The following is a 25,533-nucleotide window of genomic DNA, read 5'->3' on the forward strand; positions in this document are numbered from 1 at the left end:
AGCCCAGCGCGCCGCCTCTGGGCCGCCCCAGCGCTCAGTGAGCGTGCCAGGGCAGCCACGGGGTCCTCGTCCTGCCCAGCCCTGCCCTTTCCGGTCACCCTGTGGGTACTGAGCGTGAGGTCAGCGGGGGCAGAGGAGCCGAGACGGTCCTCTCTGCCTCCTCCCTCCGAAACCGCAGGGACCCGCTGAAAGCCGCCGCGTGCGGGCTGCACGGAGCCGCGGCTGCTGGTTCCCAGCGGTGCTCCAGATGCCCCCTCCCTGCCCACAGCCGCCCCGGCCCGGACACGCCTGCTGTCCGAGCCCGCAGCTGGGCGGGGCCAGGCCTGGTCAGTCGGCCTCACAGCTCTTCCGCAGGCTCTTCTTCCTCTGCCCATTTCACGCAGGCTCTGATCCCTGAGCTCTGTGTCCAGCCTCACCTATTTTTCTGTCATGTGCTTCCCTGGTCAATTCGGTGTACACCATTAGTTTCCAAACCACAAGGGGAAACTGATCACCAATTCTCATCTCCAGTCCAACCTGTTCTGCTGGCCTCCAAGCCCGCTACAAACACGTACCTGACAGCCCTCCCTCCAATCCAACCTGCCCGAGGCTGGGTGCACTCCATGGCCCCAGTGCAGGCCAAGTGGAGCAGAGAGACCGCCCAAGTCGGCTCCCTGTGGAGGCCGCTGAGCCAAACCAGACGGACGCCAGTGTCACTGCTGAAGCACACACAGGGGGTTCCATTTCTCGCTGCTGCTAATGACTCCAGACGGAAGCACAAATAACTGCAACTCTGAGCTGCAGTGGCCACAGCGACGGGGCCAAGGTCACGGGTCGCAGCTGGAGGCCACGGTGAACAGGGGACAGAGGGCAGGAGGCAGAGCCTCACCCTTGGTACCCTGCATCAAGGGCAGCAGGCGCTGTCCGCCCCACAGAGGAGCCGGTCGAGCTGCTCACAGAGACTGCCTCCAGCTGGCAGGGAGCGCGGCCAGAGGCGTCAGGGCTCCCGGAAGACAACACGAGCTTTAACACAGAAAGCAAGACTTCAGCGTGCTAGGGAGGGTCCCGCCAGGAGAGCGCCACCTGGCTCCTCTGAAGGGCTGAGACTTTGGGAAATACAAAATCTTCCCATCGCTTCTTCCCAAGGCTAACGTTGTGTTAGTCACTCAGTCATGTCAACTCTTTGCAGCCCCATGGACTGTGGCCCGCCAGACTCTTCTGTCCATGGGAGTTCCCAGGCAAGAACACTCAAGTGGGTGGCCATTTCTGACCCAGGGATCGAACCCGGGTCTCCTGTATTGCAGGTGGATTCTTTACCATCTAAGCCACTGAGGAAGGTAAAATATGTCAACAGAAAGCATCCTCCCAGCACCTTGCTGGTTCCAGACACTAGAGTCATAGGCGCATCACTATAAAGAGGTAAGTAACGCGATATCAGACGTAGAAGTCTAAAAAAGTACTAACCGAATGTCCTTCTGCTAAAGAAACATAAGATACACAGAAAGTTTCCAAAAAGTCTGTTTAATTTGTTCTCAATGTGATTCAAGTAGACATTTCAGATAGAAAAGGAAATAAACAATCTGTGATCATAAAATGTGCTTAAAAATGAAAAACATGATTACCAAATTTTAAAACCACAAAGTAAGAAGAGAATGACAGATTAAATATAGCATAAAAATCAAACCAGCAAATTAGAAAACTAGTTCAAGAAATATTCTGAGAATGCACAAAAAATAAAGGAATGAATATAATAAGTGAAAATGTAAGAGATAAAGAAGATAAATTCAAAATCTCTTACATCAAAATAATATGAATTCCAGAAGAGTTAAATATAAACAGAAACCAGGAAAATAGTAATTAAAGAAATAACAGTGACAATGCCGGTTAAAACTGCATTTTAACTGGAGAAGAGCCTAAAGGAATAACGTGGGACATCTCTTTTAGCTCAAACAAAAATGCAATTTTAAAAAAAATGTAATGCCATGCTATCACCAAAAAAGACCACAAATAAATGTTGGTGAGGATGTGGAAAAAGGAAAAAATAATACCCTGTTGATGGGTATATAAGTTGGTGGAGCCACTATTGAAAACTGTAAGGAAGTTTCTCGAAAAACTAAAATTAGAACTACCACGTGATCCAGCAATTTCACCCCTGGGTATACACGCAAAGAAGATGAAAAGCACTAATTCAAAAAGATACACGCATCCCAGCGTTCATCAGTTCAGTTCACTCAGTCGTGTCTGACCCTCTGCGACCCCTTGGACTGCAGCACGCCAGGCCTCCCTGTCCATCACCAACTCCTGGAGCTTACTCAGACTCTCGTCCATTGAGCCAATGATGCCATCCAACCATCTCATCCTGTGCCGTCCCCTTCTCCTCCCGCCTTCAATCTTTCCCAGCATCAGGGTCTCTTCAAATGTTCATAGCCCCTGGCAAATACCATTCAACTTTCTGCCTCTCTGAATTTACACTTCACTCACGTAAGTGCAATCAGACAGCATTCCTCACATTGCGACCGGCTCTTCTGCCCTAGCATAGTAACTTCAAAGTTCACCCATGCTGTAATGTGTCAGAGCCCCCTTCTTTTCTAAGGCTCAGTAATATTCCACTGTGTTGCACACCACGTTTTGTTCATGCGCTCACCTGCTGGTGGACCCCTGGGTGCTCCCACCCTTTGCCTGTTGCAGATGGTGGCGCTATGCACACGCGTGCACAAACATCCATGCAGGTCCCTGTTTTCAGTTACTTGGGATTTATACCCAGAAGTGGGGGTTCCGATGACACGGTTACTTTAGCTTTAACTTCCCTGATGAACTGCCAGTGAGGTTCAACTACAGCTACACTGTTTTACATTCCCACCCACAGGGCACAAGGGTTCCAGTTTCTCCACAGCCTTGCCAAACATGCAGCTTGTTTGCTCATTTGTTTTGTGGTAGACATCCTAATAGATGTAAGGTTTTGATTTGCATTTCCAGAATGATTAGTGATCGTTTCTTTGCAGAAATGTCTGTTCAAGTCCTTTGTTCATTTTTTAATCAGGTTGTTTTTATTGTTGTTGAATTGTGGGGCTTCTTACATATTCAGGATACCTGTCGCCTTTTCAGACAGGTGATTTGTAAATACTTAATCCCATTCCACGGGCTGCCCTTTCACTCTGCTGACGGTCCCTTGATGAACAAAAGCTTTTAAGTTTGAGGTAGTCCAACTTATCTAGGGCCTTTGGGGTTGCTGGCTGTGCTTTTGGTGCATATCCAATAAATCAATGCCGACTCCACTATCACGAGGCTTCCTTTGTGTTTTCCTCTAGGAGTTTTACAGTCGTAGATTTTACCTTTAGGTATTTAATCCATTTTGCATTAGATTTTGTATGTGAAAAGGAAGAGTCCAACTTCATTCTATTGCATGTGGATGTCCAGTTTTGCCACATCGTTTGTTGAAAAGACTGTCCTTTTCCTACCGAATGGTCTTGGCATCCTTGTCAAAAATCGCTTGACCATACATGCAAAGGTGTACTTCTGGGCTCTCTACTCTAACCTGTCAGTGTGTCTGCTTTATGCCTGCACCACAGTTTCCTTTTTAACTTTTATCCAATAATTTATCTGTCCATCCATTCATATATTCCGCCAGCAAATAACCTGAGTGAGTAACTGTGTCCCACGGTGTAGTCACAGGTCTTAGGAATCCAACTGTGAACAGGGCAGAGTCTCCCCCTCAAGGAGCTTTGTGAAGAGGAACCACAGACTGACATCGGAAAACACTACACCCCTTCATAGTTTGCATAAGATCCTTCTCAGGCTTTGTATCATCTTCATAAAACATGGAGTCATAAGGAGAAGAACACTTTATTGACTGCAACACAATACCCAAGAATGGTGGCTCCCACAGCACCATTGATGCAAACTCTGGTGTCTCCTTTACCAAATGCGGGCAGACCGTCTCCAGTGTCGAAGGGGATGCTCACATTTACAGTCGTGTCTGTCCTTCGTGGGCCTCCCTGGCGGCTCCGTGGTAAAGAATCTGCTGCCTGCAATGCAGGAGATACAGGGTCAACACCCGGGTCGGGAAGATTAACTGGAGAAGGACACGGCAACCCACTCCAGTATTCCGGCCTGCAGAATCCCATCAACAGAGGAGCCTGGCAGGTGGCACACAATGCAGTCACACAGAGTCAGGCACGACCCAGCAACTAAAGCAACAAGTGTCCTTTGTATAGAGGTTGGCGTGGGTCCATCTCCTCTCTGCTCCAACAACTACCTGACACCAAATACACCGGCAATTTCCAGAGGCAGTGTGTGGACTCACATACTTTTGGCACTCACTCTCCAAGTGATTATAGCATTTCAGTGTAGCCAGGTAACAAACTTTTAATTCAAACACCGCTAGTTATTTTTATTTAAAATGAAAAAAAAAAAAAAAGTTCTTTCATTACAAAAGACAAATAAAGCTGGCCACAGATCTAGCCTCCCACATCTCCCAGCACCAATACTGGGCGTGAAGCCGGCCACGGCGCCAGGTCTCGCTGCCCTTCGTGTGTCTCAGATCAGCGCCAGCACTGACTTCCTGCAAGCGGCCTGCACGCCGGGGCTGGGGACTCCATCCTCGCTAGGCCCCAGATCACACCAACGGGAAAGGAGCTTAAGAGCACGGCTGTAGCGCTTCGGATGGCTTTTCTCAACTCCAGCAATCCGTACAGCCACTTTTATCCTCTTTTTCTTTTCACACCTCTTCAGCTACTAATAGAGCAGCTAAGATTAACACTGCATATTGGTGCAGAGAGCTCACTTTACCCCTCGAAGATAGCACCTCACTGTTTTGATGACTGTGACCATGTAGTAAGTCTTAAAATTAGAAAATGCTAGAATTCCAGGGTTTTTTTTTCAAGACTGTTTTTGCCATTCAGTGTCACTTGAGATTCCATACGAATTTTAGGAAGAATTTCTTTTTTCTGGGGAAAAAAAAGCCACTGGAATTTTGATAGGGATTGAATTATATCACTTTGGGTCATACTGTACATCTTAACAATATTAATTCTTCCAGCCCATGAACACAGATGTCTTTCCATTTACTGCGGTGTCTTTTTAAATTTCTCTCAATGGTATTTTGTAGGTTTCATTTTTTTTTTTAGTGTACAAGTCTTTTGCCTCCTTGGTTAAGTTTATTCCTAATTATTTTATCCTTTTTGATACTATAGTAAATGAAACTTTTTTTAAATTTCCTTTTCTGGTTGTTCATTGTTAATGTATAAAAGTGCAACTGATTTTTCTGTTGGTTTTACTAGTTTTCCATTGAGTTTTCTGTATCTCAGACCACACCACCTGTGAACAGAGATTCATTTTCTTCTTTCCAGCTTTGATGACTTTTCTTTTCTTGCCTGACTGCTCTGCTGAGTACCTCCCGTGCTGTGTCACAGCAGTGATGAGAGTGGGCGTCCCTGTCCCATCAGTGCTCTTAAAGGCAAAGCTTTTGCTTTCACCATTAAGTGCGCTATTATTTGTGGGCTTTTCATATATGGCCTTTATTATTTTGAGGTAGTTTCCTTCTATTCCTAGTTTGTCAGGTATTTTTATCATGAAAGGCTGTTAAATTTTCTCGTATCTTTTTCTGCATCAATTTCTGAGACGATCGTGTGGCTTTTTTCCGTCATTCTATATTATAAAGATTTTTCCATTTGTCAATTTTTCCTTGCATTCGAGGAATACATCCCACTTTGTCACGGTGTATGATTGTTTTAATGTGCTGTTGAATCATTCCCTAGTATTTTTCTGAGGAAGTTTTTCATCAACGCTCCCTGGGAATATCGGTCTGTAGTTTTCTTTCCTCGTAGTGTCTTTCTCTGGTGTTGGCACCACGGTAATGCTAACCTCAAACCATAAGCCTAGAAGTACCCTCTTCTCTTCTCTTCAATTCTGGAAGCGTTAAAGAGAACAGGTGCTAACTCTTCTTTAAATGTTTGATAGAATTAACCAGAGGACGAGATGGTTAGACAGCATCCCCGATTCAGTGAAAATAAACTTGAGCAAACTCTGGGAAACAGTGAAGGACAGGGGAGCCTGGCAAAGACTCAGACACGACTCAGCACAAGAGCAACAGAACCCACCAGCGAAGCTGTCTGGTCCTCGGCGTTCCCCTGGTGGGGGGGTCCCAAGACGGCTTCAGTCTCCTTGATCCCATGGACTGCAGTCCAAGGGGTTGGGAAAGACCAGACACGACTCAGCCAATTTCACTTCCAGTCTCCTGACTGACTGTAGGTCTGTTCAGATCTGCTTCTTTGTGATGCAGACTCGGTAGACCGTGTGCTCTCAGAAACCTACCACTTCATCTGGGTAATCCAACTTGTCGGTTCACAGCTGCTTCTTGGACTCACTTATAACCCTTTGAATTTCTGTAAAATTGGTGCTAATGTCCCTTCTTTCATCTCTGATGTCAGATGAGTCTCTTTTTTTCTAGACAATTCAGCTAAAAGTTTATCACTTTTGTTAATTAAAAAAAAATCTTGGTTTCCTTGATTTTCTCTAATGCTTTTTCCAGTATCTATTTTGTTTATTTCTACTCTAATTTTTGTCATTTCCTTTCTTCTACTAGCTTCAGTTTGTTCTTTTTCTAGCTGCTTAAGACATAAATTTAGATTGCTGATGTGAGTCTTCCTTCTTTTTTCATGTAAGTTTAACAAATATGAATTCCCCACATGGCAGTTTTTACTGCATCCCTCAAGTTTTGGTATGTTGTGTCTTCATTTGTCTCAAAATGTTTTCTAATTTCCCATTTGATATCTTCTTTGCTTGATTAAGAGTTTGTTATTTAATTCCCATATATTTATGAATTTTCCAGTTTTACTACAAATAGTGATTTCTAGTTTCCCTACACACACAGGATTCACAGGAGGCCTACAAAGGTTCTGAGAAAGTTATACCGGCAAAATCACTGCTCTTGGACCAAAAAGAACAGAGTAAAAATGAAAAGGGGCCACTGGACCCCCAAAATTCTTCTGTAAGGAACCACACTAAGAGAACCACCCAACTGCAAACACACCATTTTTCATGAAAAACAAAGGGTAACTCAGACGGTAGAATCAAAAGCCTCCTCCTACTTGGAGGAAGAGACACAGAACATTATATCCAGGTCCTGAGCTCTAATTAAGGGACTTTCCACATTTGCCCAACTGGGCTTCACAATTGCTATGGACTCCTTTGTACGTCCTATTATTCTCCTTTTAGAAACGACTATAGTGATTATTGTATGTTGGGTGTGTGGGAAGCAGGTAACTATTGGAATAGACATTTCTCCAAAGAAGATACACAAACGGGTAGTGAGCACGTGAAAAAATGCTCAGCATCATCAGTCATTAGGGAAATGTCAATCAAAACCATAATGAGACAGACATCACTATACGCTCATTAAAATGACCAAATTCTAGAACACTGACAATATCAACACTTTAGGATGTGAAGAAGCTGGAATGCTCATGGGGATGTAAAATGGCACTGCCATTTTAGAAAAGAGTTTGATTCCCTAAAAAAATTAAAAATAAACTTACTACACAACTCACTGCTCGATATCTACACAAAAGAAATGAAAAACAGATGTCCAAGCAAAAATATGCATATGCAAGTCCACAGCAGCGTGTTTGAGAAGAGTTAAAAACCAACACTTCACGTATCTATTGACTAGGGAATGGATAAAGAAATGTGATCGACTCGTCAATGAAACACCATTCAGGAATAAGAAGGAATGAGTTACGGATCTAGTCTTCCCAAACTGATCTGCAGACTCAACGCATTCTCAATCAAAGTCCCAACAGGGGCATGTGTACGGGCATTACAAAAACTGGCAAGATAATTCTAAAACTCACATGGGAATACAAAGGACCAAAAAGAACCAAGGGAGTCTCAAAGCAGAGGAGAGCTGGAGCGCAGGCACTACTCTGTGAAAAATCAAGACTTATTTTAAAGCCGCAGTACCTCAGGGAGTGGAGGAGGAGTACACAGACAACAACGGGACCGAGGGGGGGGGAAGGGGTCCGAGACCCAGACGAGGGAGGAGAGAACGGGGTCCGAGACCCAGACGAGGGAGGGGACGGGGTCCGAGACCCAGACGAGGGAGCGGACGGGGTCCCGAGACCCAGACGAGGGAGCGGACGGGGTCCGAGACCCAGACGAGGGAGGAGAGAACGGGGTCCGAGACCCAGACGAGGGAGGGGACGGGGTCCGAGACCCAGACGAGGGAGGAGAGAACGGGGTCCGAGACCCAGACGAGGGAGGAGAGAACGGGGTCCGAGACCCAGACGAGGGGGGGGACGGGGTCCCGAGACCCAGACGAGGCGGGGGACGGGGTCCCGAGACCCAGACAGACGAGGGGGGGGACGGGGGTGCCGAGACCCAGACGAGGGAGGGGACGGGGGTCCCGAGACCCAGACAGATGAGGGGAGGGACGGGGTCCCGAGACCCAGACGAGGGAGGGGACGGGGGTCCCGAGACCCAGACAGATGAGGGGAGGGACGGGGTCCCGAGACCCAGACGAGGGGGGGGACGGGGTCCCGAGACCCAGACAGACGAGGGGGGGGACGGGGGTGCCGAGACCCAGACAGACGAGGGGGGGGACGGGGGTCCCGAGACCCAGACAGATGAGGGGAGGGACGGGGTCCCGAGACCCAGACGAGGGAGGGGACGGGGTCCCGAGACCCAGACAGACGAGGGAGGGGACGGGGTCCCGAGACCCAGACGAGGGAGGGGACGGGGGTCCCGAGACCCAGACAGACGAGGGAGGGGACGGGGTCCCGAGACCCAGACGAGGGAGGGGACGGGGTCCCGAGACCCAGACAGACGAGGGAGGGGACGGGGGTCCCGAGACCCAGACAGACGAGGGGGGGGACGGGGGTCCAGAGACCCAGACGAGGGAGGGGACGGGGTCCCGAGACCCAGACAAGGGGGGGGGACGGGGGTCCAGAGACCCAGACAGACGAGGGGGGGGACAGGGGCCCAGAGACCCAGACGAGGGAGGGGACGGGGGTCCAGAGACCCAGACGAGGGAGGGGACGAGGTCCCGAGACCCAGACAGACAAGGCTTTCTGGTGTAAATGACGGTGTCAACCACAGGAGTGGGCAAAGAATGGCTTTTCTAACTGTTAATGGATCAAATGGCTATCAACTATCCACAGGAGGGGTGGGGGAATGACCCCTACCTCACTTTATATGTAAAAACCACTCCCTATGTAGCACAATGCCAAGGGTTAAATAAGGAAGCTTCTAGAAGGTAACAAGGCAAACATTCCCATGATCTTGGAACAGGCAAGGCAAAAAATCTTAAACAGGACACAGAAAAACACAAATAATATCCCAGGTGACTGACTAAAAATAATTTACATTATAAGTGAATACTGTCCAACAGAACAAATCAGTGAAAGTAGGAGAAAATATTGGCCACACACGCATCAGAGAGTTTGTTCATGAGCACGCAGGGGGTTGTAACAAGCCTACAGAGAAAAGACTGACGGACCACTTTTATTACAATGTGGACCTGCACAAAAGAAGATACCCAAATGGCTATCAAGCACAGAAAACATCAACATCATATCAAGCATAGGAAGCTCAATATCATCAGTAATGAGGGAAGATGCAAATTAAAACCCACATCCACTGCACTAGAATTTAGGCTAAAGCTGGTAAGGATGTGAGACAGACCTTTAAGCCCTCCCGGTGGCAGAGTAAACGGCTACAGACGTCCTGTGAGACTCTGGCAATATCTACTACACTTACCGCTCCACGTAAATACAGCGTGCTCCGGGAGCTGGTGATGGACAGGGAGGCCTGGCGTGCTGTGATTCATGGGGTCGCGGAGAGTCGGACACGACTGAGCGACTGAACTGAACTGACTGATGGGCACTATAAGACGTGGGAAGGAGTGCTCACAGGGTTGTCTGCAGTCGCCAAAAACTGGAGAAGCTCCCAAACACCCAACAACGGGCAAAAAGGATATAGAAACGTGACATGTTCACACAGGAATAAAGTAAAAACACGCAACACCGTGGATCAATCTCACAGCACAGTGTCGAGCAAAAGCAGCTGGAAAAAGTGAAAACACTCCGTGAACTGAAAACCAACCCATGGTCATCTGTTGCAGAACACTGATTGGCTCTGGGGGTGATACATGACTGGGGGAAGAGACAGCGCTTTCAGGAGGGCTGGCAATGGTCTCTGTCTTGACCTAGGACACACAGACGCAGTCACTCTGTAAAGTCACACTTCAGATCTGTGAGTCTTGATGACATGTTATACACTGACTTTAAAAGTTTCCTGCAAAACAAAGAATGAACTACAGCTACATTTATTAACATGAATGAATCTGAAAAATACAAGAGAAGGAAGTGAGCTTCAAAATAATATATACAGTAGGGTTTCACTTACATGCAGTTTAAAAAAGAAGCAAAGAAATAATTAACACAAAATACAGGACGCTGGTCTTCCAGGAGATGGGAAGCAGAGGCAACAAGGCAAAGGATCGCAGAAGGTTTCTGGGATACGGCAAAGTGCTACTTCTCGGCTGGGTCAAAAGTATAGGGATGTTCATTTTATAATGGTCTTTCAACGCATTTTCATATAGTTTTTACATACATGCTATGTTTCACAGCTATAAAACATCTTAAGAGTAATACAACTACTGTATTATAAATCAGAAAACTAAAGTGAGAACTGACTTTAGATTTCATGTCTTTGCATTCATCTAAGTAGCAATTAATAGTTATATACCACCTGCAGAAGTCTTTTTACCATATTGCTAACATCAGTGAGACATACAAATAACTGCTGCTGCTGCTCAGTCGCTTCAGTCGTGTCCAACTCTGTGCGACCCCACAGACGGCAGCCCACGAGGCTCCGCCGTCCCTGGGACTCTCCAGGCGACAACGCTGGAGTGGGTGCCATTTCATTCTCCGTACAAATAACGAGCAACGACTAATACTAAAGCATGAAGTAACACTGAAAATAAGAAAGGGGAAGCAGTTTACGAGGACCCACAGCGCGTTTATTTTAATATTTCAAAGCAGACTCTATTAGGAATAAAAAGAAAAACAAAAATAAATTTGAAAAAGTGAGAAGCCTGACAAAACCAAAACCTGACCAGAGATTCATAAACACTTACTTCATATTTTTCCCACTTACTACTTTAGAATAACACATTTGACTTAAAACTTAAAAATAGAAACCATCTTTAGAAGTCAACACATTTAAGTCCATGTTTATTAATATATTTCTGGTTGAACAGTGTCAACATTCCAGAAAGTATTTTAATTCCCTTTACATTGTTACACAATACACATATAAGCTTACTGTCATCCTTTTCTGCTTAAAAGAACATCAAAACTAAACTGTTCAATATTATGATCTCACAAAAAGAAACTTGCTTGTGAAACAAAAAGATACTTATTACAAAGCCCCACTCATTAAAAATGTTTAAAAAAGAAGAAGTGACTAAATTTGTCAAAAATCTGACTCAATGAAAAAAAATTTAAAAAGCCTAAAAGAAATGCCAGGTCATTATTTTCAGAGCCATTCCATCTCAGTTACAAACTGTTGCTGCTTGGCCTTGTCTTGGTAAATACCTAAGAAGGATATTTAATTAGCACATCACTGTTGAAAATTAGTGAACAGTTAAGGGGTCCCATGAGTGTGTGAAATGCACTGCTGGATTGAGGGTCCTAAGAAAGAGGCTCTCGTTGGTGAGGCAGTCTTACTCCCACAGCTCAAGGTTAAACATCCACCTGACAAGCGTCCATCCTAGCAAAAAGACGAAATCAATCAGATTTGTTCCATACTAAACGTTCTCTCCAAACAAAAGGATGAAAAAGGCTGATCCTTCTTTCAGTAAATTAAGGGAAATGATAAATTTTTCTTCCTTCCAAACAGACCAGTTGAAGAAGCTGAAACCTTAGGCTGCCCAACTGAGACCAACCAGTGACCACGAGTGATCCTCACCAGCAAGGGGAGACACCTGCCCGGAGCAGTCCCCCCTGGGTGGAGGCAGCTGAGAGGGGCCGACCCCCAACGCCCACTCCCTACCCGCCTCACCGCCCCCCAGAGAGCAGCTCCCCATCCGCCAGGAAGACCAGGCCTCGACCGCCAAGCCCCACACGCTCTCTGAGTTAATTAAAGCTGAACATTCCATTCCTCAGGGAGACACTGGGCACCCTTCGTGTGCTCGCCAGCCACGTGTGAACAGTGGCTGCTATGCTGGCCAGAGCAGTCGCAGCCGCGCCACGCCGCAGGATACCAGAGATGCACACACAGATATGAGCACGCATGAGGGACCGCTGCAGACAGACCTCTGCCCCAGCAACAGGGCGAGTCTCAGCTAAAAGGAATGCACGCTGTGAACAATACTGAAGGATGCTGTACCATGTGTAAGCCTAACCACCCCAGCCAATGGACATAAACAAGCCCAAGGAAAGCAAGGTAACGATCAGCTCCCCCGTAAACTCATCCAGCAACTCAGAAGGTCAGTGTCATTTACATATAAAAATGGAGCTGAACAAATTAAAAAGAGTCTATGATGTTGTTTGAGTATACAGACTAAAAATCAAATCAATATTTTTAAAGTGAACATGTTTTTCCACATGGATCAATATTTTCATACGCAAGCACAAACACATCTTCGTTACTTGATCACCATCTGCTGGCGACGTGTTTAAACTGCAGCCGCAAGCGAAGGGCTGGCTGTCCTGGGAGACACTTTGAAAGGGCACAGAGCCTCAGCTTTTCGCCACAATCGTTACTGCAAAACCACATGTTAAAGAGGATCATTGTAAAGCAAATCATATTTTCCATAAGGGCAGGACTATAATAGGATTCTTCATTCCAGACTAAAATCTGGCATGAAATAACCCATGGAACGATCTCATTAAAGCAAGATGCAGATATTAGAGTCCTCTATCCTCATTTGAGGAGGGCTTGGCAACCCACTCCAGGATCCTGGCCTGAAAAATCCCCATGGACAGAGAAGCCTGGTGGGCTACACTCCGTGGGGTCACAAAGAGCTGGACACGACTGAAGTGACTTAGCACGCATCCTCGTTTAAAACAGGATAATTATTCCCAAGTCCTTTCTTAAAGGTGTGAACGTATATGCTATTTAAAGGACACGACATGAATTAAAAGGTACAACTTTTATGTATACAAAGTTAACCTAAATCTAATATAGTAAAAGTAACACATGTGCTTAGTCAGTCAGTCATATCTGACTCTCTGCGACCCCATGGGCCACACCCACCCCCTTCCCCCAGGCTCCTCTGTCCACGGGACTCTCCAGGCAAGAATACTGGAGCGGGTTGTCACTTCCTCCTCCAGGGGATCTTCCCGACCTAAGAATCCAGCCCGCATCTCCTGCATTAGCAGAAGGGTTCTTCACCACTAGCGCCGCCTGGGAAGTAATAATTCTGCTTGCACGCTCCTAGAATTTTTAAGCATTCTGGATCTTGATTCTTTATAAAGTGGCATCTAAAGAAATCTAAACTACTAATGCCTTCTTTTTCAACAACAAAGTCCTCTCAAATGACCAGAACGGTCTTTCTTCCACGCGAAGCAGTGTTTAAAGGTTGGGGTTTACTCGACATCACTTTGCTCTCTCCTAACTCATAACTCTTAACCAAAGTTTCAAGTTAAAAATAATGTGGCATTAAATCATTCTTTTTCATCTTTCTTCACCCCAGGACCTAACTACACTTTGGTGATAAGCTACCAGACCACATCATACTTGGTTGAAAACTCATAAAAATAATTACCAGCCATTACAAAGAACCTTCAAAACATCTTCCACAGAACTACAGGACAAGAATACAACCTACTGTCTTTGTGTATGTCTGTGGAATAATGCACACCAAGAAATACACGGCGACGACAAGAACTGAGGTCCGATCCTACGCAGGCAGCTTCTGACACATGGTGTAGGGAAATGTTTAAAACCAAGGCCAGCCACATTGTGCTCCCTCTGTTCTGGAATGGGGGGGGACTTGCTGAGTTATCCAAATAAAGACTGCTTCAAAGCATCTTTTACTTTATTTTCACTTTATTTATTTCTAACTTCTTTGGTTGTGCTGCATGGCTTATGAGATTTTCATTCTCGGACCAGGGATTGAATCCAGGCCCTGGCATGACGAGTCCTAACCACTGGACTACTAAGCAACTCCCAAAAGCCTCTTCTAAAATACTATTCCCTCTCTTTATTCTGAGAATGTGCAGGATTCACACTTACAATCAGAACCCTTCTGCACAGCTGTTAATTTCCTTTTCTCAGGAACACAAAATGACTTTTAAATAGAAAATAATTAATGACCAATGGATTTGAGACAACGCTTTTGGGAAGATTAGATCATGACAGCAGCAGAAGAGGCGCCAAGCTCACAAGCAAGCCCACGTGAAGGACCCTCGCAGCCCCGGTGGTGGGGAGCGACAGGCCCCACGTCAACGGCAACGGGCAGGGCTCCCCAACCCTTGTTGCTCTAAGGTCAGCACTGCCGCCTCCTTCTCACAAAGGATGACACAGGGTTCAGAGAACGGAAGGAACTTGCCTGAGGACACGCGGTTGCCGAGTGTCAGAAGTGATATTTGAATAGAAGCAAACTGCCTCTCTTCACTCAACCCAGAAATAACCGTGAACAAAGGCACAGTCGCCCGAGATTGCTAACGAAGTGCAAGGCAGGGAAAAGGATTAAAGTGAAGTTTCCGTATTTGCTGCAAAAAGTGCTCATGCCTGCATGGTCTACCAGAAAGAACACAGGGTCTGGAATCATAAGACCTAGATTCCAATTCTGCATCCGTCACTGGGGAGTTTACTGACCTTACTGAAGCGGTCACCTCAATAAATACAAATAAAAGTGTCACCCTCACAGAATTCTAGGGGACAAAGGTGACTTATGAAAGATCTCTAGAATAGTATTTAGCATACAGCAGGTGCTCCATAAATGCACAACTTGTCTCACTTGGGTGCTGTTTTAACAAACTAGAAATACAAGTGTAGCCCACAAACTCGATCTACTGGGGGACTTTCATCCTCTGTTTAAATCTGTGTGTCTGCCACACACGGTTAGACTCATTAATATGCATCACTAATCTGAACAGTGCGCACAGCTGAGTATTTCAACGAGAGAGGATTTTGGAGGGCAACGACACTCCCTGACACATGCATAAAAAAAGCTTTTAACTTTTCACACCAGATTACCCCACTCCCTAAACGTAAAACAGCTTCACACGAGGCACCCAGAAATACTCCACACACGCGTGCACATCCACATCCACATATGCTTTTTGAGAGACACACACACACGGAAGCTTGCTAGACTTTTATGTACTTGTTTTGAACTTCACATATCTGAGACATCACTCCATACCAGCCCAGGTATTTCTCTGAACCACTGAACAAGATGTCGAACCTACTAATAATCCCACCAACAGTTCATTACATGTTTCACTGTTCCTGGCTACAGAGTCAATAACAGCCCAAATACACAGGTTCATCACGATACATGTACCGGGATGTCAGCTAGGACATGCTTTATAATACTAAAGCATCACCAGCAACAGAGACAGCTTAGTTACAGTAAATCTGCACCACGGATTATCATCTGTGTTTAAAAAGATTACACAGGTCACATGACACGGGATTAAAGCACAGTTAAGTGACAAGAGAACAGTACATGCAGCACAAGCAGACTGGTGGTCTCCAGTCACCCATTTGTGGGCGTGTGTGCCTGGAACGACACACACCGAAGCACTGACGCCCGCCCCTCTCGTGGGGAAGGGGAGTGAGAACTCGGAGAGAAGAGACCACGGTTACTCTTCACAGCCCCACACTGAGATCTGTGCAAACTGTGCCACGCACGGCCGCACAATCGTCTAACATGAGGATGAAAGGGTATTAGTCATCACAGTCCCACACTGGGATCTGTGCAAACTGTGCCACGTACGGCCACATAACCGTCTAACATGAGGATGAAAGGGTATTAGTCATCACAGTCCCACACTGAGATCTGTGCAAATGTGCCACGCACGGCCGCATAACCGTCTAACATGAGGATGAAAGGGTATTAGTCATCACAGTCCCACACTGAGATCTGTGCAAATGTGCCACGCACGGCCGCATAACCGTCTAACATGAGGATGAAAGGGTATTAGTCATCACAGTCCCACACTGAGATCTGTGCAAATGTGCCACGCACGGCCGCACAATCGTCTAACATGAGGATGAAAGGGTATTAGTCATCACAGCCCCACACTGAGATCTGTGCAAATGTGCCACGCACGGCCGCACAATCGTCTAACATGAGGATGAAAGGGTATTAGTCATCACAGTCCCACACTGAGATCTGTGCAAACTGTGCCAACGACAGGACACTGTAAACGCCGCCCACGCTTCTCCCAGTTTCCGTGGGTCAGCAGCGCGGGCGCGGCCGCGCCAGACCCTCTGCTCAGGGCCACAGGAGGCTGCGCTCAGGGCCTGCCTGGGGCCAGCCCCCGCCGAAGGGAGGAACCCACCTTGCCCGCGGCCGCGGCTGTCAGCAGCTTCAGCTCCTTCCGGCCACAGACTCAGGGGAGCCTGCTCCTCAGCAGCGAGGGAGACAGCAGGCCCCCAGGGCGGGTCTGCACGCGGGGCAGTCTCCAACACCACCTGGCACTCACGGAAGTGACAGCCCATCCCCTCGGCCATATCCGACTGGCGAGACGCCACTCACAGGTCCTGCCCACACTCAAGAAGGGACCGCACAAGGCTGTCACCGCCTAGAGCAGGGTCGGGGGCCACCTGAAGGTCCATGTACTATCACCGAGGGCCTTCGCTATCACTCAGTGTGAAGCTCCTGAAAGATGACCAGGAAGTAACTTACACGGACATACCTCACAGCTGTCCAGCCAAACGAAACTACCCAAACTGCACAGGGGCGAGAGCCAAGTCTCCAGTCTCACCAGCAACATTTTGTAAAATCATGCTCCAAACTCAAACATAACTCAGATATTTCACTGTCAATAAAAAATCAGATATTCGATATAAAAATATAATAAAAGATCTCTAATAATATGGCGATGCAATTTGGAAAGTGGTTTTTCCAGAATAAACTACGGGTAATAGCATAAGCTTAAACCAAGAACTATGACAAAGGCAAGCAAAGGATGAAGCCAGGACAGGACTGGTCACACGTTGACACTGCAGTGAGACGCTGAGTCTACCAGTGTGCAGTGTGTGTTTGGGGAGAAAAGCGTGAGAATGAGCCTGACAGTGCACGACCTCATTACACGGCTAGCGTGTCCAGGACGCAGCCACCTGACAGACACTGCGGGAAGGATGAGGGTGCGGGAGGGGCACCGTCTCTGCTGAGCAGGAGTCCCGGCAAAGAGGCTTCAAAAGGCCTCTGCATCTTTAATAATACGAAAAGGCCAGGACACAAACAGCATAATCTAAAATGCCATGAGAAATACTTCACATACAAAAAGGCCTGCTAAAGCAGGATTTTATAAAGTGATCAAAAAAGAAACACTAAGGGGGAAAATCTTTTAAGATTAAAGAGGTTTTTCAAAGGACAAGTTGAAGTGGTTGTAAAATTTATGAGGCAGCATTAAACTTCAGTTCTAAGTAACAATAAATTATTCACTATAAAAACATACATGTGTCACATATTATAAGCCTCTTAAACTTTTTAAAACAATTTCGTGCAGAACTGATGAGATATATTAGGTCAACATGAGCAGATTCTAACTTTTTCATTAGCACAGTATGACCACTCAGAGTAAAGGATCAACTCCAGAAAAGAGACATGAAGAAAGACCATCAACAGATTCTACCACTTCTTTTGAGCTCATCAAACACATTATGTATCTGGCCTTAAGTGCACTGCCTTTAGGTAAAGTAAAAGTTAGTTTTATTTTTAAGTGCCTTTATGTATGTAAAATTACAAATATCTATTAAGTAATATACATGCGAGTTAAAAATTTTAGACAGATTGAGTTAAATTAAAAGCATGCACGTAAAGATACCGTTACTCGGCCTTAGTGAAATTCTAACGCTTGACTAGAAAGACAAGTCCCTTTTCCAGTTCCTTCATTTTCTTTAACAACTTCATCAGAAATAAGACGGCTAGGAAACAGACAGGCATCTCTAGCCTATATCCATACATCTCTTAACTTCTAAAACTCATCCCTCCCTCAAGTTTTTCTAAATAATTTTTACAATAAATCCTCGTGGGCTATTCTCTCTGCCCCAGCATATCCGTCTGACAGAGGCTCTGCACAGACGGGATTCACCATGCGGCCTGGCTGCCCGCTCCCAGAGGCCTGTGCACGCTCCCCAAAGGCTGAGGCTCAGGCGCGTCCCCTCGGCCTGCCCTGTGCACCAGGCACACTGCAAACAGAAACGCAGCCCCTGTGCTGGGAAGCCGAGGCTCCAGCCCGAGGACAGCGGAGCTCCTCTGCACGTGGTGAGCGCAGCAGAGACGCACAGGGGACGCATCGGTAAGGAGACCTGCACAGACCTGGGCTGTCAGTGAGGCTTCTCGGAAGGCCTGAGCTCTGAAGGCCTGAGTAGGAATGAAGGACTGTCTGCTTTTCCATTAATTACTTATTGTATGACTGATAACTAAAGCCTCAAACTCAAGCAATTTTCATTGAAATGTCATTTTATTATAAGTGAGCAACAAAGAGAAATGTTACCTGTTAAAACCATAGAGATTTTACTATGGTTTCATTGCCCAGAAAAGTTACTGAGTAATATTTGATGAATATCATCAGCATATTTCCTCCAACTTGATCCTCTATTCTGAGAGAGAAAAAGTCCCATTCACCTGGATTCCCTTGAGGCCCCAAGTCTACTTCCTGTCCTGAATCCTAAACTTCCCAGGAAGGCACCTTTTTACGCTTCTGACACGTGTCCTAATTATATCACCTCTTCCTATTCTGCCTCTCCATATTAACTTATTTCCCCCTTCTAATAAAAAAAATTTCACATGGACTGGATCTCTTGCTTTACGTTCATTTGTTCTTTTCCACCATAATACGTGAGGTCTGAAAAACATAACCAGACTACACAAACTATGAAGATGTTTCAAATTACTAATGAGATTTCTGTACCCTTTAAGGAATAAAGCAAAAAAAAAAAAAATTAATAGTATAAAAGAAAGATTACATTGTTAACTTAATCAAATTCCCAAAATTAAAATTACTAAGGGAGTGGTGCAGAGTGGAGTATGACTCATGACACACATCAGCCAGTGCTGTACAGTGCGCGAACACTCCAGGGAATAGTGCCAAACGCAAACCTCCAATTTCAATGAAAGTCTAATGTAAATCTATTCCTCCTAAAGGCCAGAAGTTGTACGACAACAATAATTGTTTTATTGTGTACTTAAAATTCAGAAATTCACTTTTATTTGTACTAAAAATCGTATTCAAGCTTATATCTAACAAGAAAGCACAGTTTAATGGGGTTTATGTTTGCATTCATTATTCTATTAAATCAAAACAAATATTGTTTGGTGAGGGGAGAGAAGGACAGAAATTCAAGCATAAGCTTCAAGATGGATATGGAAGATGTTGTATTTTGTTGAAGTCACTGAAAAATTTTCAGTTCATGCTTGTCCCAAAGGAAAACAGAACTATATTACTTACGGACTATCAGTCACCACTTCCCAAGCAATGGGAAGAGATATAAATATTTAATAGATATTCAAAATCACTTAAAAATGTAATATAATCTTCAATGTACAGTCAACAGAAAAGGAACATTGTTATTTTACGTATATGACATTCCTTCACAGCCCTCAACTTCAACAAAAACATAAAGTAAACCAACTATTTACCATTTTTAAAAAAGGAAATATGGAACGTATTAACCACTACCAAAGACAAACTAAATAATGAACACATGTGGAATCTCAGGCTCAGGCATACCTGTGGACATCGGTCGGCGACTGCACCAAAGAGGAATCTTCTCCAGAGGAAAGCTCCCGGGATTCGCTGAATCTGTGCTCGCTGGTCCCCAGCTCACCCACCACCCAGTCCGGTAATCCATCTGGGCTGGACCCTTTTGCTTGTGCTGGATTTGGTTCATCAAAATAGATGGACTGATTTTTAAAAATTAGAAAAATTATTCTTTCAAAATGTACTATATAATGAAATAATCAGTTAAGATTTCCATCAAGTTTCAAGTTTGACAACAACCTTTCAAATACTCAAGTTTAATTATATAAAAACATATCATTCAATTAAATATTAAAATATGTAAAAATGAATAGCTCACATTTTAGTTATGTTGTTTAAATTGACAAAACAACAAAAATCAGAAATAAAAATTAGAAACCTCTTCATCATTAGGAATAACAAGTTGAAGACCCGGAATTCAGTTCTGGCCACGCCGCGACCGAGCCGAGAGATCCAAGACACGTCTCCAGACTTTCATGTTATTATTATTATTTATAAACTAAAGCCCTTCCCTATGATCCCATAATATGAGTGAGAATGGGAAAACATGATACAGTACACTTGTATTTCAACACCTGAATATGTTTCAGAAAATGTTCTATCTTCAGTTATTAAGAAGAAAGACACCAGCCCATTTATTTCTCCTCTAGGAAGACAGGCTTCATTTCTGAAGAAAACTCTGCATATAAAGTTTGCATTAACGGTAATCCTCCCAATCCTACTCAAAAAATTCTCCAGGGGCTGTTGGAGAAAGGTGACACACGACCCTCTATCCCAAATCAAACAAGCACAGCTGTTTCTTTTTAATTGAGGAAGTCACGCCAATGTTTAATCAATTATCAAGTCAAGTAACTACTACCCCAAAGACCACTGATCTTAAGATGATGCATGGCCATAGTTTAACATATAAAGCAGAATCGCATCAAAGAGCCGGGCATTCTGCCATGAGTAACAGAAATTATCATCTAGAGTGCAGCACGCCTCCTGACTGAACTTTCGTTTAACTGATAAAATAGGGTAAAATCTTAAAATATACTACACGAAAGTTATGCAGGGTTTTTATTTTTTACTAAATATATGTCTGTCAGCAACCACCAACACCTACAGATTCCTGAAGTGTCCAAACAACACATCAACCAAGGCCTGCTTCACGGGTGTGAGGACCAACACGGCGAGCACTCGTCAGCCAAGCACAGTGCCAGCCGCCCCTGTAACAAGGCTGGCTTCTGATTACGAGGTCCAAGTTCAGAAAGTCACTTTTACTCTAACTTATTATTTCCATTTCATTATAGAAACATTACAAGTCATTCAGTCCAACCTCTCATATACATCAAGTAAAACACATTCGCTGTTCAGTGGCTAAGTTGTGTCTGACTTTGAGACCCCATGTACTGCAGCACACCAGGCTTCCCTCACCTTCACTATTCTGAAGTTTGGTTAAATTCATGTTAACATCCAGAAAGCTTCAGAAGCTAGAATTTACTGACGTCTATACCAGTTCATTCTAAAGGAGATCAATCCTGGGTGTTCATTGGAAGGTCTGATGCTAAAGCTGAAACTCCAATACTTTGGCCACCTCATGCGACGAGTTGACTCACTGGAAAAGACTGTGATGCTGGGAGGGATTGGGGGCAGGAGAAGACGGGGACGACAGAGAATGAGATGGCTGGATGGCATCACCAACTCGATGGACATGAGTTTGAGTGGACTCCGGGAGTTGGTGATGGACAGGGAGGCCTGGCGTGCTGTGATTCATGGGGTCACAAAGAGTCGGACACTACTGAGCGACTGAACTGAACTGAACAGATACATTATTAGTGTAACCCAGTAAAAATTAATGTAATCCAGTGAAAATTAGTGGGAAATTAAGACAAATAACTGTGAAAAGAAAAGAAGCGAAAAGCAAAGGAGAAAAGGAAAGATATAAGCATCTGAATGCAGAGTTCCAAGGAATAGCAAGGAGAGATAAGAAAGCCTTCCTCAGCGATCAGTGCAAAGAAATAGAGGAAAACAATAGAATAGGAAAAACAACAGATCTTTTCAAGAAAATTAGAGATATCAAGGGAACACTTCATGCAAAGATGGGCTCGATAAAGGACAGAAATGGTATGGACCTAACAGAAGCAGATGATATTAAGAAGGGATGGCAAGAATACACAGAAGAACTGTACAAAAAAGAACTTCACGACGAAGATAATCACGATGGCGTGATCACTCACCTGGAGCCAGACATCTTGGAATGTGAAGTCAAGTAGGCCTTAGAGAGCATCACTACAAACAAAGCTAGTGGAGGTGATGGAATTCCAATTGAGCTATTTCAAATCCTGAAAGATGATGCTGTGAAAGTGCTGCACTCAATATGCTAGCAAATTTGGAAAACTCAGCAGTGGCCATAGGACTGGAAAAGGTCAGTCTTCATTCCAATCCCAAAGAAAGGCAATGCCAAAGAATGCTCAAACTACCACACAATTGCACTCATCTCACACGCTAGTAAAGTCATGCTCAAAATTCTCCAAGCCAGGCTTCAGCAATATGTGAACTGTGAACTTCCAGATGTTCAAGCAGGTTTTAGAAAAGGCAGAGGCACCAGAGACCAAATTGCCAACATCCGCTGCATCATGGAGAAAGCAAGAGAGTTCCAGAAAAACATCTATTTCTGCTTCATTGACTAGGCCAAAGCCTTTGACTGTGTGGATCACAATAAACTGTGGAAAATTCTGAAAGAGATGGGAATCCCAGACCACCTGACCTGCCTCTTGAGAAACCTGTATGCAGGTCAGGAAGCAACAGTCAGAACTGTACATGGAACAACAGACTGGTTCCAAATAGGAAAAGGAGTGCGTCAAGGCTGTATATTGTCACCCTGCTTGTTTAACTTCTATGCAGAGTACATCATGAGGAACGCTGGGCTGGAAGAAGCACAAGCTGGAACCAAGATTGCCGGGAGAAATATCAATAACCTCAGATATGCAGATGACACCACCCTTATGGCAGAAAGTGAAGAGGAACTCAAAGGCCTCTTGATGAAAGTGAAAGAGGAGAGTGAAAAGGTTGGCTTGAAGCTCAACATTCAGAAAATGAAGATCATGGCATCTGGTCCCATCACTTCATGGGAAATAGATGGGGAAACAGTAGAAATAGTGTCAGACTTTATTTTTTTGGGCTCCAAAATCACTGCAGATGCTGACTGCAGCCGGGAAATTAAAAGACGCTTACTCCTTGGAAGGAAAGTTATGACCAACCTAGATAGTATATTAAAAAGCAGAGACATTACTTTGCCAACCAAGGTTCGTCTAGTCAAGGCTATGGTTTTTCCCATGGTCAAGTATGGATGTGAGAGTTGGACTGTGAAGAAAGCTGATCGCCGAAGAATTGATGCTTTTGAACTGTGGTGCCGGAGAAGACTCTTGAGAGTCCCTTGGACTGCAAGGAGATCCAACCAGTCCATTCTAAAGGAGATCAATCCTGGGTGTTCACTGGAAGGACTGATGCTAAAGCTGAAACTGCAATACTCTGGCCACCTCATGCGACGAGCTGACTCACTGGAAAAGAGTCTGATGCTGGGAGGGATTGGGGGCGGGAGGAGACGGGGACGATGGAGAATGAGATGGCTGGATGGCATCACCGACTCTGTGGACATGAGTTTGAGTGGACTCCGGGAGTTGGTGATGGACAGGGAGGCCTGGCGTGCTGTGATTCATGGGGTCGCAAAGAGTCGGACACGACTGAGCAACTGAACTGAACTGAAGGCTTGAAAATTAATTTTAAAGAAATACTGTAGAATACTGTGTGGTGACTAAATCAATTAAGTGTAGTCCCCTTAGGGCCCAATCTCTAATTTCCATTCAAGGTGGAAAAAAAATTGCTTTAGCTAACACCTATGGAGGACTTGTAACTTCTTATGACCCTAGGGTGCTGTGTGAACCAGCCCTCGAGTGCCCCCGCGTGGGCACGGGCAGTAAGGCGCTTGGCACACACACATCTCCCATGTAGGAAGGCAGCACCCTCGAGCGCCCCCGCCTGGGCACGGGCAGTAAGGCGCTCGGCGGGCGCACACCTCCATGTAGGAAGGCAGGGCCCTCAGCGCCCCCGCCTGGGCACGGGCAGTAAGGCGCTTGGCACACACACATCTCCCATGTAGGAAGGCAGGGCCCTCGAGCGCCCCCGCCTGGGCACGGGCAGTAAGGCGCTCGGCACACGCACACACACCTACCATGTAGGAAGGCAGGGCTCTGAGGGTCCCTGGCTCCGGGCGCTGCGTGAACGGGCCTTCGAGCACCCCCCGCCGGAGCATGTGCAGCAGGAGCTTGGCGTACAAGTTACGGTTCTTCCTGCCCGGGATGCCGGTGCCGGTACCTGAAGGCTCACACAGCTTTCTGATCCAGAGTGCACACCGCTGCCGTTCTAGACACACACAGGGGCTGTTAGGCTGCATTTCTCAGAAAACACAACATTCCCTTACAGACCCATAAAACATCTGCTCTCGTCTAGCACAGGGGCTAGCAGATCTTTTCTGTAAAGCACCAGACAGCGAACATTTCGGTTTTGCAGGCCCAGGTAATCTTCCACACAACGTCTCACGTTTGCAAGGAATCGCCTGCACCACGTATCCACCAGGGGTCATGGATGTTAGAATTCTAATCAATCTTCACAGAAAAGGCCGCAGGCGGGATGTGGACAGGGGCTGCAGTCTGCCACCCCTGGGCTAGTTGAGCTTTATCAAGCGATTAGGGTCCCAGGATTACCATCAGATAAATCTCTGAGACAAAAGTGTTTCTAAAAATCATCTCTAAAATAATTTTAGTTGTATTGAAAAATCTTTCTATAATTTTAATTATAAAACCACGAGAGAAAATGCAAACTTACTTAAGCATTTTAAACTCAATCTAAAATTGAATCTCAAATGTTTTATTTATTAAAGCTGATGATTTTCAGGGATTTGTGGATGATTTATTTAGGGTTTTCTTTTAACCTCTCTAACAATATTTGAGGGTTACTGTATTTACATATAATTTTGAAAAATAATTATCCTTTTAAAAACTACCTTAAAAAAGTACCACAGTTTAATCCACATATAATGGCCTATTGACTGCCTCATCTCACCATGACACAGAATTGTTTTCAGGGCTCACCACGTCTATTTCAACATTAATCTTTTCTGTCTAACTCAATTTAAGGATTACATATCTAACACAAATCATAAATCTGCTTTAATCTCTTAGTCTCTAAAGGTCATATTCGTTTATTGTTTTACCTACAAAAATCCCTGGGATTGATTTACCACTTTGCTCATGCTGGATTTATCACTCCAGGTATAAGAGTAGTCTCTAAAGTACTTTCTTTGTATTTTTAGTTTTGAAAATTATATAATCACAAAAGAAACAAACTTCTTGAAATATTGGGTGTGAAAGTGAAAGTGGCTCAGTCATGTACAACTCTTTGCAACCCAGAATACTGGAGTGTGTAGCCCTTCCCTTCTCCAGTGGATCTTCCTGACCCAGGAATCAAACCAGGGTCTCCTGCACTGCAGGCAGATTCTTCACCAGCTGAGCCACCAGGGAAGCCCCATATCGGGTGTACTTTGTGCAAAAAGAAAACAGTAAGTAAA

The 25,533-nt window shown here is 45.2% G+C and overlaps 1 protein-coding gene across 8 annotated transcripts in view; it reads right to left on the minus strand.

The window, feature by feature from the left end:
• CEP112 (centrosomal protein 112) overlaps positions 1-25,533 on the minus strand; it is a 323,150-nt gene that overhangs the window by 287,340 nt on the left and 10,277 nt on the right. For 3 of the 8 annotated variants that reach the window (XM_055408770.2, XM_055408769.2, XM_055408771.2), the window contains exons 3-4: positions 24,139-24,329; positions 19,896-20,068 (exon numbers count right to left, since the gene is read on the minus strand). In XM_055408770.2, coding sequence (XP_055264745.2) covers positions 19,896-20,068; positions 24,139-24,329 — 364 coding nt within the window. Of the gene's footprint in view, positions 1-554; positions 1,520-19,895; positions 20,069-24,138; positions 24,330-25,533 lie in introns of those variants that run through there. The other 5 variants (XM_088829417.1, XM_055408774.2, XM_055408772.2 and 2 more) reach the window with 3 other exon arrangements.

The sequence above is a fragment of the Moschus berezovskii genome, chromosome 20 (assembly GCF_049115385.1).
Source record: "Moschus berezovskii isolate FMDL1 chromosome 20, NW_MosBer_1.0, whole genome shotgun sequence".
NCBI classification, from domain to species: Eukaryota; Metazoa; Chordata; class Mammalia; order Artiodactyla; family Moschidae; genus Moschus; species Moschus berezovskii.